Source organism: Ixodes scapularis, unplaced genomic scaffold (genome assembly GCF_016920785.2).
Source record: "Ixodes scapularis isolate PalLabHiFi unplaced genomic scaffold, ASM1692078v2 PGA_scaffold0__279_contigs__length_252992795, whole genome shotgun sequence".
Taxonomy (NCBI): domain Eukaryota; kingdom Metazoa; phylum Arthropoda; class Arachnida; order Ixodida; family Ixodidae; genus Ixodes; species Ixodes scapularis.
Genome location: NW_024609835.1, coordinates 98,908,154 through 98,924,871, shown reverse-complemented (window position 1 = coordinate 98,924,871; position 16,718 = coordinate 98,908,154). Strand labels below are relative to the sequence as shown.

The 16,718-nt window shown below is 42.5% G+C and overlaps 1 protein-coding gene across 1 annotated transcript in view; it reads left to right on the top strand.

Moving 5' to 3' along the window:
* The window catches only part of LOC8032556 (E3 ubiquitin-protein ligase CBL-B), a 63,572-nt gene that overhangs the window by 24,224 nt on the left and 22,630 nt on the right, over window positions 1-16,718 (top strand). Inside the window, exons 5-6 of the mRNA XM_002410233.5 lie at window positions 3,804-4,023; window positions 14,680-14,844. Of these exons, the coding sequence (XP_002410277.2) occupies window positions 3,804-4,023; window positions 14,680-14,844 (385 nt within the window). The remainder of the gene's footprint in view (window positions 1-3,803; window positions 4,024-14,679; window positions 14,845-16,718) is intronic.

Sequence of the window (16,718 nt, the reverse complement as noted above, 5' to 3'; positions counted from 1 at the left end):
TCTTTGATTTATTCATACACACCGAACTAACTCTTGTCTGGAACGTTAAAACATTAAATTTGATAGTACGTGACTGAGCTGCAATGGGGGAGTTTTCAAGATGGCTGTCAAAATGCAAAAACTCAATTATTTTTCTTATTTCTATTTTTCAACCATGTGACTTTTCAGGTGTCATTGTGTCATTATTGTGTAACCCAAAGTTATATGACACTTTGCCCGACTTTTGGCAAACACGAATTGGTTGATTTAGCTGCACACTTCCTGTCTCCTGGCTAACTTTTTCTTTTTCTTATCAGTTAGTGTACAGAGCTTCGGTTGCAATTTCAATAAACTTAAAAGTAATAGAACTGATACGACTGTTGTGGTTGGAATTTATTTATTAGGTGTTTGTCAGTGATGAATGTGGTCTTAAAATACAACCAGAAATTTTTTTTCTGGTTATCCATTTAAAAAGCTTTCTCCAACGAAAATAAATTTCAGTGATCTGAATGCAAGCTTGGCAGCACTATGGAAACACATTCTTTGCTTAAATGGCTGGTAATAATTGATTATTCTCAGAGGCATACTAATTTACTCAAAACATTTATTTAGTTACTGTGCCTCTTGCAGTATTAATTTTGCAGGGAAACTAGAGAAGTTTAAAAGCGCTGTGGTTATGTGGTTCTGGATAGCTAGATAGCGCCACTAATGCCTCAGCCATCCTGTTACAAAAAAAAACTACAAAAAAACATCATTGCCTACTATCTGAAGCTAACTCAAAGTAAAGGAAATTTACTTTCTGCCCTCCATAACTGTTAATGCAGTCCTCAACAGAGTGAAACAGTATTGCCTGAGCTCTCCGGCGCCATGTCTAAAGCTCGGGAACGAAGCGTCGGTACTCTGAAGCGCAGCTTATTGATTGGCTCCAGTTCTAGGTGGTATATCTCTCTCTTTATGAGAAATAAGGTTTTTTTTACTTGTGGCATCACTGTTAAAAAGTATGTCTCCTTGGAATCAGCACCTGACATGGCTCGGTTGGCAGTTCTGATTTTAAAGAACAATGCAAGCACAATGAGGGGGTGTATTACAAAAGAAAAGCCTGGAAGTGCTCAGCAAACACAAAATTAACTCTTTCCTGGCCACAGGAAAAGTAGCAATTTTCGAAAAATTTGTGCAGACGCTTTTATTTTTTTAACCAATTTGATATCAAGCCAGTCTTGGATAATAACGCATTACTAGTAAAGCGTTATTGTAACTTCGTTACTTTTTCGATAACTTGTAACTGTAGTTCTATTACTTTTTCTGAGGTAACGATGAAAGTAACGACGTTACTTTTGTCGTTACTTTCCAGTGTTTTATGAATAATATATCACTGAACGAGGTACAATTTAGCCATTCTTTGCGCTTTCCAAATTGTCTGTTCCGACATTTTGACTGTCAAGTTATTTTTTGCACAAACTTGTGAATACATTCTTTCTCGCCAGTCACGACCCGAATGTAGCCACGTGTAGATTTGGTGAAAAAAAATGTAGTTATCTTTAGCATGTGCTTGTACTTTGTGACTGAACACTTGCATCTTAGTATCTTGAAGAACTATCTCTTTTACAGTTTTTCTTTTTTCTGCACAGACGCTTTTTAATCGGGTGAATCAAACGTGAAACAACAATACATGCGGAGGGCACTGCAAATGTTTCGTATTTTGACTAGCGCCGCTTCGCACTGCGCATGTTTCATATTTTTATTTGCGCCACTACTCCAGTGTAGTGTCAACAGTCGAGGCAAAATTTACTGTTGTTTGCGCAGGGTTTGTTTCTGGCTTGCCGGGTACGAACCGAAATATGTCCAGAAACTCTATGAACCTAGCACGACCGTCAACGAGCCAGAAATGTGCTAGTGCTACCAAGGATATGAATGTTGATAAGAACAAAGAAGAACTACCATGGCCGGCGTACAGAGAGTATTTTGCTGTGGTGGAGGTGGTTACGAACAACTTGACCGCAGAAAACGGCACTCTGTTCCCTCAATGCCTACCCGGCAATCAAGAACCTGTTCCGGCGAAACAACACAGCAATCCCATCCAGCGCGTTAGACGAGTGCCTGTTCAGCAAGGGCAGGGACGTGTTCGTTATCAAACAAGGGAAACTTTCAGACACTAATTTCGAGAAGCAGCTGCTGCTAAGTTACAATCTGAAGTAAAAAGCATACTTTTTAATTTTATGCAAATAAACTTTGTGAAAAGAATTTTCTAGTTTTTCGTAATTTTTTTTTGTTTTATAGAAAAGTAACTGAAAAGTACCGTGGTTACTTTTTAAAAGTAACTGTAACAAGTTACTTTTTTGTTGCAGTAACTGTAACGATAACTTCGCTACTTTTTTCTCAAAGTAACTGTAACCGTAACGAATTACTTTTTAAAAGTAACTTATCCAAGACCGTGTCGAGCAATATGATACAACAAAATGTGGCCAATTAGTTGTTTTGCTTTGAAAAGCAGAACAATTAGCTTTGAAAAGAAACAGAAGTTTACGTATTGTGGAAAAAAGATTTTAAAATTTTATTTCTTGAAAGTACACTGTATGTGCAAATGGCATATAAACGCTGAAACTCCTACAGTTACATAAAATTAAAAAAAAGTCACTTCTAAAAGTTAGTGCATTTAACTGACGTTAGAGTTAGCCTCCGTAACGTGTGCTTTTTAGCTAAGGAATGCTTGTATTGGTGAAACACAGATAGTACACCTCACATCCCCAGCAGAATGCTTTCTTTGCGTTCTACCTTGGTTTAATCATAGCCTTGATTGCAGTTCCTTAATATTTAGCGTTTTTGTCCACCTTTTTGGGAACGTCAAACGTGTACGGCCGGCTCAGGACAGCATTGGAAGTTATAATGATGCTTACCGACAACCATCTGTTAAGTGATGCCTATAGTATCATTTAAAGTGTCCCCGGAGCTCTTCAGGTCTAAAAATGATGCCCCAGTACAGTTGAATTATGTAAATAATGCCATCTTTGTTAGGAATTCTGATGCAAGCAGTCAGCCATGTTAGACAAGTGCAACCACCAATCCCAGGACAATTTCTGGCAGCCCACCAGCTTGTGATAAAGCTCAAACCTACGTTGAAACTGAAACTGCACTTCTTCGGCTATCCATGAGGTTGTGGAACGTAATTCTCCACGCTAACTTTAATTTCTTGGCAGCGCTTGGAAATCATCGATCACCGATGATCGATGGCCTATGGGTGCGGTCAGGAAAGAGTTAAGAGGCAGAGCGGGGCGAATTTTAATTATATTGTTGAAACAAGAGAGGAGGAGGAGTGGGAAATGGGCCTAAAAAATAAAGAACTAAAATTAATATAAACATCTACCATACTTTTGCACTCGATTCATCTGATGGGGCTGATGGGGAGAATACAAAATTGCAATGTTTTTTTAACATAATTTTTATCGCTGATCTTCTTAAGTTACACGGGATAAAACTTGATTACTACTTTGATTTGGAATGTTTAATGATATGCCCTTTAGTAGGACTGGCAGCTCCATGTTCTTAGCTGTAACATCCACTTTTTGTATCACCAATGTTACCAGCTGGCTATCTGGCCCAAATGACGTGTGACTCAGTAGGCAAGCATCAATGTCAGGGTCAAAGTAATGAGCAACTTGCTAAACATATGCCAACTTGTCAGTCGTTGCATCATTGCATACAACGGGCCAGCCGCAATCATTTCAAAGACTCCAAAGAACAGAATAGCACCTTTTTTTAGTTTGTGCATCCCTAGCACTTTAGGGCATAGGACAATGGCATCATGTGCCTGCGGTGTGCCCGTGCAGCTACCTGTACCCAGATGGGCGCAATGTGAACCCGGACCTGAGCTGGGCGGTGCAGGCCACGCCAGAGGACCACATCAGGGTGACGCAGGAACAGTACGAGCTCTACTGTGAGATGGGCTCCACCTTCCAGCTGTGCAAGATCTGCGCAGAGAACGACAAGGACATTCGCATTGAGCCGTGTGGGCACCTCCTCTGCACGCCATGCCTCACCTCTTGGCAGGTGAGGACCCCTTTGTCTGCCGCCATCTTGCCACCTTTCTGGGGCGGATCAGTTGCCGGTCACGTCGATGCGCCGCAGCTCGGAACAACCGAGACGAAATATTGCGCTGGAGAGGATCTTCGGTTTAATCCCCACCCCTGCCCGTTTCGACTCGGATGAGCATCGTGCCGACCTGCGGTCGTGGATCGCTTCTGTGTGATGCACGTTAAAGACCCCGGGCTGGGGGTGGTACGTCACTGGCTAAACTTTGCAGCTATGGCAGAGACACCAGATGCCCATTGGGGCTGACTAACTTTCTACTGTCTAAACATACGCACGGCAAAATTTTACTTTTCTGGCAATGGAGAGTTCCAGGAAACCTTCGCTGGTCTCTTCTGAATCCTTATCATGGCGGCTTAAAGACCGTCCAACAAACAGAGAGGAACAAGATTACATTTGCCAGTCCTTGTTTCTCTTCTTGCCGCTTTTCTTGCTACAAGAAAGGACGGAAGAGCCCCTCCTTTTCATGTCGCCGTTTAGGATTAGAAAAGAGTTGTCCAGTGGCCAGTTAGTAATCTCAAAAAAATGCAGAAGCCGCACCTTCTTTCCTCGCCATGCACCCTCCCCTCTTGAGGCTACCCTTTCACTTCGAACCTCGGATTTGAAGTGCTCAAAGAGCACTGTATACTCCGTTCAGTCTCTATGCTAACAGAGCGGTAGAAGCTACGTGCTTGTCGGACCAGTCATACACTTACCTTTCCCCATGTGATTACGCTCCCGCCCATACCTACGTACGGAGAGGGAGGTCAGCGATGAAAGGGAAGTGGTTGATCGGTCCTGCCAGAGCCTAGCTCCCACTGCACTATCATCTATGGGCTGAACAGGGTTTAAACTAGCACTCAGGAGAGCTGAGCCACAATCTTTTTTCCATGCTGGCATCGACTTGCCCAATCGTTCCTCCCGTAGCTTGTTAATTTCAGCAACAGTCTAGAAGGTTTCCTGCCGCCAAGAGAACACCAACAACTTTTTTTCTTCTGAACAATAATTTATTTTCCTATTTGAGGTTTCGTATTTATTTTATATCTTGCAGTATTTTTTGTTAGCTTTACTTTTTTATTTGTTTTTTTATTGTATCAGCAGCAATTGTATCAGCAAATTTGAGCAAACTACTTTTGCAATTAAAAAAATTTTTTTATCACGTGTATACATTACTTAGTCCTCATAGCAAACCACTTCCTATTGCAAAATGTCGTGCCCATTAAATATAGCCGAAATTCATGCTTAGCGAAATCCACGAAATTATGTGGCTGCAAAAATTAAGTTGTTTACGGTACAGCAAATGCTGAGGTTTCCGAGCCTTCATTCCATGTTCTCGAAGAAAAGAAGGCATGACGACGGCTTAAAAGAATACATATGTCAGAAGAGCAGACTGTCGCCCTGCATAAGTTTAATGTTTCAGGCTGAGGTTGGCATGACGATAGAATTTTAACTGATCGTTCCGATACATCCAACAGCGATATCCGATAACTACTATACGATGCACCTGCAAAGGCGTCTGCGGAGTACCGGGTGTTGTTATCGGAGTGATTGGAACAATCTCCAAAAACTCCCCAATGATCGACCCTCTTCTGAAAGAAGCAAGCACTGAAAATGAAGATAATTCAGTGGCACGATCATGAAAGCTATGCTGTGCTTCTCGAAGACACCTCGGTTCCCTTAGACAACCTCTCAATAAGTGAAGAAACGCCTTGCAATGGCACGTGAGTTGTCGTCGGTTGTTGGTGACAAATCTGCGCTCTTGAACATGCACCATGCCGCTCACTCTTGGCTTGGTGTATAATGAAAAAAAGAAATAAGAGCACGCCCTGTGCTGACAGTGTGGTGGGAGTTATGCGCTTACTGGACCAATCAGCCGCTTCCGTTTCATCCGCGGGGCTAAAGCTACGGTAGTCATGGGACTGGTTCGACAAGCACGTAGCTTCTACTGTAATGTTAGCTTAGACATGAACAGAGTATTGTCCTTCTCGAAAAGAAACTTGTGAGCTCGTTGCAGAATAGCCCAAAGAGCGATCCATGACAAAACTAAAGATATTGTTGTCCGAGTCAGGCGATAGCGACAGCCCTACTTCTTGCTCATTTCCTGCCAGTGTGAATAATCTCTGTTGTTCAGGCTTGAGGGTTATAGGCCGCTTAGTGCTTCGCATCTGAAGCATGAAGAGGTGGAAAAAGAAAGAGAAAGAGAGAGAGAAAAGGGGAAACGATAGAAAAGAGAAAAAGTTTTCTGCCGAGAATAATAAACATTGTCGTGTAGGGCTTTAAAGGGGTACGGAAACGAAATTCCAGTGCTCATTTTTTAGCTTTAATGTGTTGCATGTTGCAGCATAACTTCAAAAATACTAGCCTTTCGTTGAAAGGCACAAGCACCCTAATTTTAAAGCTGATTGAACAATCTTTCGATGTGCACCTGGTGAATGCATGTGGAGCCTATTTGGGAGGTCATCTAGCAGCGTTGGGGAACTTGCTACATAGTCATGACGTAGCAAGTTCCATCGGAGCAGCGCTGCTCTTTGGAATTTCCACATTTTCCATTCTTAGCTTTCCTCAACTCACAAATCGCGCATTGTACCAAACAATCCAAGAAGATGGACGGGAGGGACTCCCCTCTTTCCCGGATCCTTGTTTGTGTACCCGGACACAGCCATTCTCCCCCTAGAAAAGTAGCGCGTTGCTCCAAACTCGGACAAAAGTTGCTTTCCCCACCCCGTTCAGCCCTAAGCTGACAGTGTTGTGGAAGCTATGTGCTCCTTGGGCCAGCCACACGCTCATCACCCCACGGGTACTGAACGGCTCAGTTGCAACGCGCTGACGCTATTGACACCACCACAACGCTGACAACGCCACCAACAGTAAAGCTCATAACCACCCCAGCCTTGCTACGTCCCGAATGCGGGGAATCTTTTCTTCCTCTTTTTGTTTGCGCCGGATATCCCATAACGCATCGCGCTCTCTGTTTGCCTCTCTCTGAGCGCTTGCTCAAGTGCACCGTTTGGAACGAAAAATATAGCCAGTCGTTCAAAATACAAACATGCGATTATCATTTACGGTTATTATCTGTCATGCTTGACTCATTTCCGAACGAAATTTGAATATTTCAACTTTTGTTTCCGTACCCCTTTAAGCAACTTGTGGACAGTGTGCGATCTTGATTATTTGAATATATATAGTCCAATTCTTGGTCTTTTGTGGCTGGAAGCTTGTTTCGACATCTCCACTATATTTGTAACTTAGTTTTTTTCATTTAGCTTGGCTAGAGCCGTTGAGACATTAGAGTGGAAAAAGAGTAAGAGAGAACACTTTAGTATTAAAAGACAAGGAGAAAACTCTGCAAGTAGGTACAGTAGGTTTCTGTGCTTCACGAGAAACTGTTACGGAAAAAGGTATGGAAACCACATGCATGACAAAGTAGGATGTAGTTAAACCAAAAGAATTTATTAGCTCTCGTAGCATACCAAAATCCTTAGTATCTAACGTTTTTGAAGTGATAGATATGTAAAAATATATATATATGTATTTTTTTACCTATTAAATACTGCTGTGTATTAAAGGGGCCCTTCAATCCTATTTAAGCGTCTACCTTTTTTGCGGTTTCCACGTCTCTTGGGGTTTGGGCAAACCAGCGGGCACAGAGAGAGTAACTAAATATCAGTGCGTCATATTTTAACCGGATGACGCGGAAACATCCTCCACCTACGGGGGCGACCCACGGTGCCGAAAGCGCGCGATGTGTGAAGTCTTTGGTCCTGCTTACTACTGGTCAGAGCCGTTAAAAGCTTAATTTTAGTCGAAATACAAAATGTAAGTGGCACGAGCTGCTCCAAATATTTATAAAAGTAGTTTGTGTTTAGTATTTCAGATCAGAAAAGAAACAAATATAGTTTATAAAGTATGGAAACAAGAAATGACCCGTTGACATACCCGCCACCAAGTGGTGGAAAAGGTGGCATATACTAGAAAGGTGTAGTGGGGTCAGGTAAAGACGAGCGGCGAGCGTAGAAAGGTCTCGGATGTACGCGGTGGCGCTGTCAAGAATCCGACCGGTTCCGAGCGTTTCGAAGGCCTTCGGCGCGGGCTCTGTTGGCGATTTGGCCATTTGGCGGTGCGTCAGCGCGAAGTGGCTCCCGTTCTGAACTGATCTTTACCCCGTGTTTGCTGTCGTTTGTGGCCAATGAAGTGTCATGGCGAATTAGTGTTTAATCGCGCAGCAAATGCAATGCGAGCCACCTTAGCTGCCCGCTTCATACAGCCTAGCCAGAACATGCTTTAGTGGCGCCCTCTCGAGTCGTTGACACGAAGTGCGGCAGCCTTGACCGCTCGCTGAGCCCACTACCCCTCCTCTAGTTCACTGCCACTCAGACAACCAAGGACGTCGTAAAGGAGGTTATTTCTGCTCGTTTTTGTAATTTTAATTTGACTACCCTTTTAAAATCAAGCAAAATTCCAGAAAAGAAAAGTTTCATTAAGTTACTACGTTCAGTGCGCTCAGGTTCGGTGCAAAATAAAAACCTGTAAACAAGGCCTTGCAGAGCCACTTTAAGGCACTTTTGCATCACATTGGTTCACATGCTTGCGATCAGCTCTGACACAACCAGTTTTTAAGCTGCTTGTGACTGCTTACGACAGGCCATGCAGCAGCATGGCCTGTCGTAAGCAGCAATGGCGGTCGTAAGAGGCTTAAAAACTGGTCATGTCGTAGTCAGTCATAGTTGGTTGCAAGTGTGTGAACCAGCCTTAAAAGTTTGACAATGCCGTTGTGATGCAGTGATGCAAAGGTGAAAACTGGGGTTGGTGTTGGGGTTCCTTTCTTATTCTTCATTAGCATCGAGGCTCGCTCTGCTCGGGCTCCTACGAGGGCTTTCGTCACACCCTTTTTCGAAACACGGGCCAGTGTTGTGGCTAACGAGAAGGAGAATGTCTCTGAGCGATGTTTTTGCACGTTGTCCCATTCAACCGCCTTGTGGATTTCTGATGCCTCGGAAGGCTGGATGGTACAGCAGTGATGGAAGTGCTGTGCCATTTACACCAAACTGCACCATGATCAAACGTCTGTTCCATCTTGTGCCGAAATGCCAGTTTTGCTAAGAATTGCGCCACACCTTCACCGAGATTGAGATGGGCTTAAAGCAAAAAAAATATATTTTGTTATGGGTCGACTTTAATACTCAGAGAAGTAGAAGGCAGGAAAAATTTTACAAGTATGAGTTTCACAGCATCACTACTCGTCAAACAGTTCCGTCTTAGGTCAGAGGACACATGTACTAAAAGTGCAAGTCACGGGACATTCACTGCACTTGATTGGTTTAGCCAATGAAAGAACACATACAAGGAGATGACAAATGCCATGATTTTGCGCTTTGATGCTGCAAATCAACCGGCCAGAGCCATTGATGCTGGGCATCAACCGCTCTGGCCGGTTGATGAGCTGGCTGGTTGATCATCGACATCATCTAAATTTCCGGACAATGTTGTCAATGTCAGGAACCAAGAGTCCCGAGAAAACCTTGCAGAATAGTGGGATTGCCGATTGCGGCTACTGTGATAAAACAGAACCAGGGTCTTGTTCTCCTGATAAGATCACTTGATTATTGGTTATGTCTGCCACATTCCTTTGTTCCGTGGCTGCAGAGTACCGTGTCACTTGCGCCGCTCCCGTCAACTTCTGCCTCTCACTAGCATGCGCACGTTGAGCTTCACTGCTTTGCACCGGAGTGCTAGGAGCAGCGGCTGACCTGGGGGAACGCCTGACTTAGCGCGATAGGCATGCAAATTATACTTAGGATTATTACAGGCCAACCTTCTTTGTCCTAATAAAAATTTAATCTCTAATTAAAAAAAAGAACAAAAAAACTTGGGCGGAGAAAGAGAGGGAAGAAAACACTGGTCTATATATATATTTGAGCAAATACGGTACTCACGGTTGTTCCCATGCAGCTGTCGATCGAAAGAGCAACAAACTTTGACGTAACTGTGGTTCCCTCACTGCTAAAGAGCAGTTTCACTTTTAAAGCACAAGTGTAGGCTCTTTTAATATTTTGGGGGGGTTGTTTTTGCAGTTTATGACATTAGAATGTTGAGTTCGGTAGGTTCATTAAAGTTGTGGGACACATTTTTTATTAGTAGACAATTTAGCGGATGTGCTGGCTCTTGCTGGCATTTTACAGAAATTATATTTACAGGCTAAACAAACTACCGAGTAAAATGAGGAGGGGAGAGAGGATTTATCCTAATGAAGATTCACTTTTCAACCATTTTTTAATATCCATTGTAAGTGAAATCAACTCTGAATAGAGCCTTATTTAAGAAGACTGTTTCTTTTACACCCTATCTCAAAGGTGGCCAAGCTGGGGCTTTTCTCGTGTTAAAGTGCGGTTCACGACTCCCTCCCCTACTCCCCCCCCCCCCTCCGCCCCACCCCCCCTCCCTATCGGTCACACGAGCACTTCCCCAAAAAGATAAATGGAATGTGTTTTAAATGGAAAGACAGGTTGTGGTTTGGTAGTCTTATGCTAGTGCTACGTTACGTACAGTTGGACTGCTTTTCACTCGGATAGATTGAAAGTAGTCTGAGTATTGTTTATTGCTCTGGACAAAAGTTTGCCCCCCCCCCTCTTGGCTTTTAAAAGTTTCGTGGTTTTGTTTGGCGGCTCTTAGGCCGGGTCAGCCTGGCCACCCCTGCCCTATCTAGTCTTACCCCAAACAGTAATCGGTAGGGTTCCGTGTTTTCGGATAAATCTGAAAAAATCTGAAAAACGCTCGCCGGTAAATTTTCCAGCAATTCGGATTTATTTGAAAAACTCAGAATTTCAATGTCCTGACAACAAAATAAAAAAAAAAAAAGACGGTGTTTTAGAAACAATTTTTAAAAGAGCACAAGGTCAGTGGCCCTGAGGGGATGCAACTTTACTTTCCTATTAAATCTCAAACTAATGAGAAAAGGGGTTTGCCTTTTAGCTTGTCAAAATTCCTTCAGAACGGCGGAAATTTAAAAAAAAAATTGGGAATCTAACAAAAATAAACTCCTATTAACCCCGAATTTCCATCGAAAAATAAACTCAGAGAAACACCCTCCGAGTTTCACGACAAATAAACTCCAAAAACACGGAACCCTAGTAATAAGTAATAGGGATGCGCCAAACTTTTTTCGAACCGAAGCTTCGATGATCGAATCGAGCGGTTCGAAATATTTTGAATTTTCAAACTTTCTATGTCGAAAAATTTGATGAAAGTCGAATTTTCAAACTTGTTAGACTAAAAAGTTTGACGCATTTTAAACTTTGCACATTCAGAAATGCAATGTTTTTCGAACCTCTGAACTTGTTACGCTGAAAAATGTTATCCTTTTCGAACTTCCTATGCTAAGAATTTCGATAACTTTCAAACTTATTTATCTAGGGAATGTGAAAATTTTCGAACTTTCGAATCCTGTGAAGTGGAAAGTTCAACGAACTTCAAACTTTTATTGTAAAAGTTTGAGGTTCGTCGAACTTTGAAAGACCGGCGGGCAGTTTCATTCGGATTCAAACTGTAAGGTACATTCGTAATTTTTTTTTCTCGAATTTGTACATGTTGTGTAGCGTTCCTTGCAAAAGACAACGCCGTTTATTTCAATGTTCTGGCATGCTTGGTATTAAAGAAATAAATTCCCAAAGGAGCGAGAAGGACGACGGGTTTTTGACGATTGTTGTTTGTGCCATATCTGAAGCGCGCTATATCCGAAGCTATTTATGGTAGATATGTGAAACTTTTTTAAGAATGATCTATGTATAGCCCAGGTAAGTGCCGTCTTAAGATATGATTATTGTTATTCAAGATGAGTTTTGAAGAAATGTCCAAACGTGTATATCTACGGGCAATTAATGCCCTAAACTTGGTAATTTTTTTCGTCTAAATTGTGTGAGGTATCGCATTTAAATTAACACCACAGACAGTACATATCATTGCCATCTGCAGAACACAAAATAATGTATTGGGAGCGAAGCTCCTTAGGGTCTAGCCTTATCCGGCGTCCGTGCTCACAGCGATTGCCATCCCATCTGTCTTCTTAAAAAAAATTAAAAATGTTTGCGCAGTCGACAGAATTCGAACCTGTGCAAGGAGACCCCAATGGATTTCTAGTCCATCGCCTTAACCACTCGGCCACGACTGCAGGACGAGTAGGGGGCACTGAGATGTGGTAGTAACTCAAGAGCTGGGGATGTCGTGGGTGAAACGTTGCATGTAGCCGCTTAACGTCTACACAGGAGAGGGCGCTGCGGTCAAATGCGTACATAATCGCGTTAAACTTTGCATGCATTGGCTCAACGTTTATAGACGAGAGGGCGCTGCGGTCAAATGCTCAAATGCGTATATACCCACGTTCCATAACACACATTCTCTTTCTGACATGGACCGTTGACTTAAGCGGTGGAGATGCATTCCCACGGCTTCTAGCGGATCCAAGCTGATCTGCTAGAAGAACCACCATTTCACCGACCATAAAGCAGTAATAATGAAGTCGAAATGTAACCCGGAACTCAGCACTACCTATGGGCAATAAAAGAAAATCGGCACCATCAGCCTTACCTATGAACAATAAAATCAGTATCATCAGCGCCACCAGAGCTTCGCCGCAATCAACATCATTCACCACGTGGAGATGCGGTCATTTTTCCCTGGTGTTTGAGTGACGAGAGGTTGTTGTCCATCAGCTGTTAGCACACGCAGCCTTTCGCCCTTGAGCTTTGGCTGCATTGTCTTCTCCCTAACTACACCTTCGTATATTTATTGTTTTTTCACGTTGAGGAATAAATTAACTCATGGGAAAAGATTTCTAATATTGTTCAAGTTCAGCAAGTCATTAACAAAAAAAGCCATTTTTAACTTTTTTCTTTTTTTCGCATCACGTTTTTGGGATTTGTTTTTTTTTAGCCTGTACACATTTTGGTAGGAGAAACTTGTTTCGAAGTTCTGAGCCTCTGAATATGCAAGAATACAACACTTCCAACAAATTGTGGATAGTTCTTATTTTTTTTTTTTTTCTCTCTCCAACTTTTTATTTTTGCATTTGCTGTTATGTTTAATTTTTTTTACCAATGGCGCAGTTATTTAGGTCGAAAAAACATAGCTTTGAACTTCAGAACCTTTAAACGTGTGATGAGTAGTGCCTTCTTACAACGAGTTTCCGACAATGACCATGTATACACAATCTTTTATGCAGTGAAGAGCGACAGTGGCTATACATATGCATAAATAATTTCAGATTAAAATAAGCTCGACCACACACTTTTTTCCTGTATTGTTTTCCTTTAACATTCCGAAATATTGCACTGCTCCCCCTTCTTCTCTCCCGTTTTTCTTCTTTCGACGCCGCTGGTATGGTAGAACGCTCCTCGACCTCGAGTTGTGTCTGCTTCTGTGCTTTTTGCTCAGCATTTCATCGGTCCCGTAAAATAAAACTCCAGAACAATTACAGACTAAACTTACTATATGCCAGCGTCACTCGGGCGGCGTTCGATCAGATTACTACCAGCGTGCAAGGCGGTGGGGAGGTAGTTCGCCAAATCGCTTGAAGGTTTTTCTGAGCCTCAACCACCTGCCTGCTCCTGGCCGTTTGAACTGGATGAGTATCATAGAACAGTGCGTTCGTGTGATCACAGCTGTGTGATGCACGTTAAAGACCCCCCCCCCCCCCCCCCCCCGGGCTGGCGGTCACAATTACTGATCTATGGTCACGCGTCACTCTGCACTGGCAAATATTCCAGCACATCCGGGACACTCGTCGTCTCATTTGACTGCATGACCAACTTTGCGCAGTCTAAATATCACACCCAAACTTTTCTAAACCTGATTTCGTGAAAACCAGTGAGGCGTGAAAACATTATTTGAAACTGTGGAGGAATTTGAAAACTGGACTTTGAACTTTACAAACTTGGACTTAAAAAAAATTCAAAATCTTCCAAATTTTTTTTTCTTTTAATTTGGCTTTAAAAGAGAATTGAAACCTTCTAATTGTGAATTTTTCAAACTTTATGCTTATAAAAACTCGAAAACGTTCATATTTTTCAAATTTCAGATCCTAAGAAATTCAAAATTTTCTTATCTCTCGAATTTCAAGTTAGGAAAGTTCGAAGTCTTAGAATTTCTCAAACCTCAAGTAAAACAATATTCTAAATGTTCTAACCCAAACTTTTAGAAACCGTGAAAGCTTCAAACATTTTAAATTCAAAACTCCACGGTGTTCGAAAGTTAGGACCTTTTCGAATTCGAACTTCGGTACGGTTCAAAAATATCTAAATCTTTCAAACTCGAACTTTAGGTGGTTAGAAAATATTGAAACCTTTCAAATTCGAACCTAGGGTGGTTCGCGACATCCCCAATAAGTAATATGCTTGAGTGTCAAAGGGGAACCCTTGGTCACTATCATAAAATAACTCATTTATAGATGCAATCACTTTTTCATTCTCAAGTGATGGGCTGACAGATGTTGGCATTTGCTTGAAAAGCATCAGTGACTGTTCAAAATCAATATTTTGCCTGCTACAGAACCTGCTACAAAAGGTCAAATGCCGCTTTTATCCCTGGTACAGCCACGGTGCGGTGACTATTTGGCGATCTTCACGCATGGAACATTGCACTTTGCAGGACTCCGAGGGACAGGGCTGCCCGTTCTGCAGGGCGGAGATCAAGGGCACGGAGCAAGTCGTGGTGGACCCCTTTGACCCGATGGGGCGGACAGTGCGCAAGACGGACCTACAGAATTATAACCCCAATAGCTTGGTTGATTTGGATGACGATGAACCCTTCGAGGTAAAGGAGCTTCTCACTATCGCGTCGTGACTGTCGCACAACTTCCCTTCCTGTTGTCGACTCAGTGGTACGGGTGAGGGAGGGGGGTCCAGATGCCAAAGAGACAAGGGCAGAGCATCCAGCACCAGCAAGTAGTCACATGTCGTCGGGGTCACAAAGCGTACCGGGCGGGGCCCCCGGAAAACCACTCTAGGAGCGCCTCACAGGTGGAGGTTCTTCCCCTTCCAAAAAGTTTACTGGCATACTCCGTCGGCTGTCCGAACCGCTTCCACCACCGCTGTGTTCATGAATAGTTTTTTTTTTTTTTTTCTTTGGTAGGCAAAAATGCCTCGCTGGCAAGGCAGAGTGTTTGATTGTGGTGGAAGGCCACTGGTAATTGGCCACTCATTCCCACTTGTAGTCAGGATTGTCGATTGCTTTAATCAGGCTTACAAAGTATTCAGTTGTGACTGTGGGAGGTGGCGATCTCCTAAGGTGTGGGATGCTGTAAAGTGCTTTTAAGGTTACGACAGAAAGGGCCATGTGACCGGAGGCTGCACCACCGTAGCACAGTGTGTCCAAGGAAGTTGCAACCAGGAAAGAACTGTCGTAGGCCTCTCGCCATCAGTTGACAGAATCTACGGTAATTAAGAGGCACATTATGGGTGGTCTTGACACGCTTCCTCTTCGCACATTTTCTTTAAAGTTTTGCTATTTTAATAGAACCTCTTTTTTTTTTTTGTTAAGGATCTTGTAGAATAAGGAACCAATTTTCTACCATAATTATATTGCCAAAGTATTTGTGGATGGAATGACGATGCTCTGCAACTCTTGGTGTGAAGTCACTGCCAGTTTGAAGCTTGGTTTGTCCTAATTTCTTCCACTAATATACCGTGGGAGTAACCAATACGCTGTGATATTAACCCCCCTGATGTGGATTAACCTTGGGAATGTAGAGGAGCAATCCGGCTTGACGAAACGGGTACACTGTGGGGCACATCCGCACTTCAAAAGTTTCATATATGTTGCCAACACTTGCTGATCAATAATTAAGGTGATGCCGAGACATTTTCTTCACGAGGCTGGTCCTTTAGAATTGGCTTCTCAGGCCACACTATAAATAATCTTTTTTTTTTTCTTCATGTTGTGTTGTAGTTCAAGTACAAAAGTGTTCTTGGGGAGGAGTTGAACATTGTGTCAGAGGTAGAGCTATTTTAGGACACTTGTGGGCTAGATACACCTCCATCTTCTCTTCAGTTACAATAATTAATTTATTTCGAGCTCTAAAGTTTCACCGTTATTTTATAATGCACTGTGTACAGTAATATAGGGCTTGAGAAGCAACAGCATGCAGGGATTGTGCACTGTAAGCATGCCATTCTGATAAGGTAAATAATGTCTGTATATATGTTTTTAAGTGTGTGCTTCTGTGTGATGGCTTGTTTGCTTCACTCCCATATATTTTGCTTTTTTGCACGAAGTTTTTGTGTGTTTTGTTTCAGTGCAAAATTTCAGAGTGTGCATATGTGGCAAGCATGATTTTGGGCATCTAGGTTGAGTACTACACAGTTGTCCGCTCTCGGAAAGTTAAAAAAAAAAATTAAAAAAAAATACTTGGCTTTGGATTGTACAGTTTTCAAGTTCCAAATCTTGGATTTCCCCAGTCTCCCACTGCAAGACTGTTCCTGTGTTGGATGTAATTACTTTGTGGATGTATAATAAATGCTTAATGGGGCATGCCTTACAAGAAATATGCCTTTTGGTTTCTTTCTTTTGGTTTTTCCTTTGTTGCCTACTCCCATCCCCAAACACAGTTTTTGAGAAATAAAATTAGAAATCTAGATGACTAAAAGTTTTTGGAACGAAAGAAATGTGCAAGTGAACTGGTAGAGGTT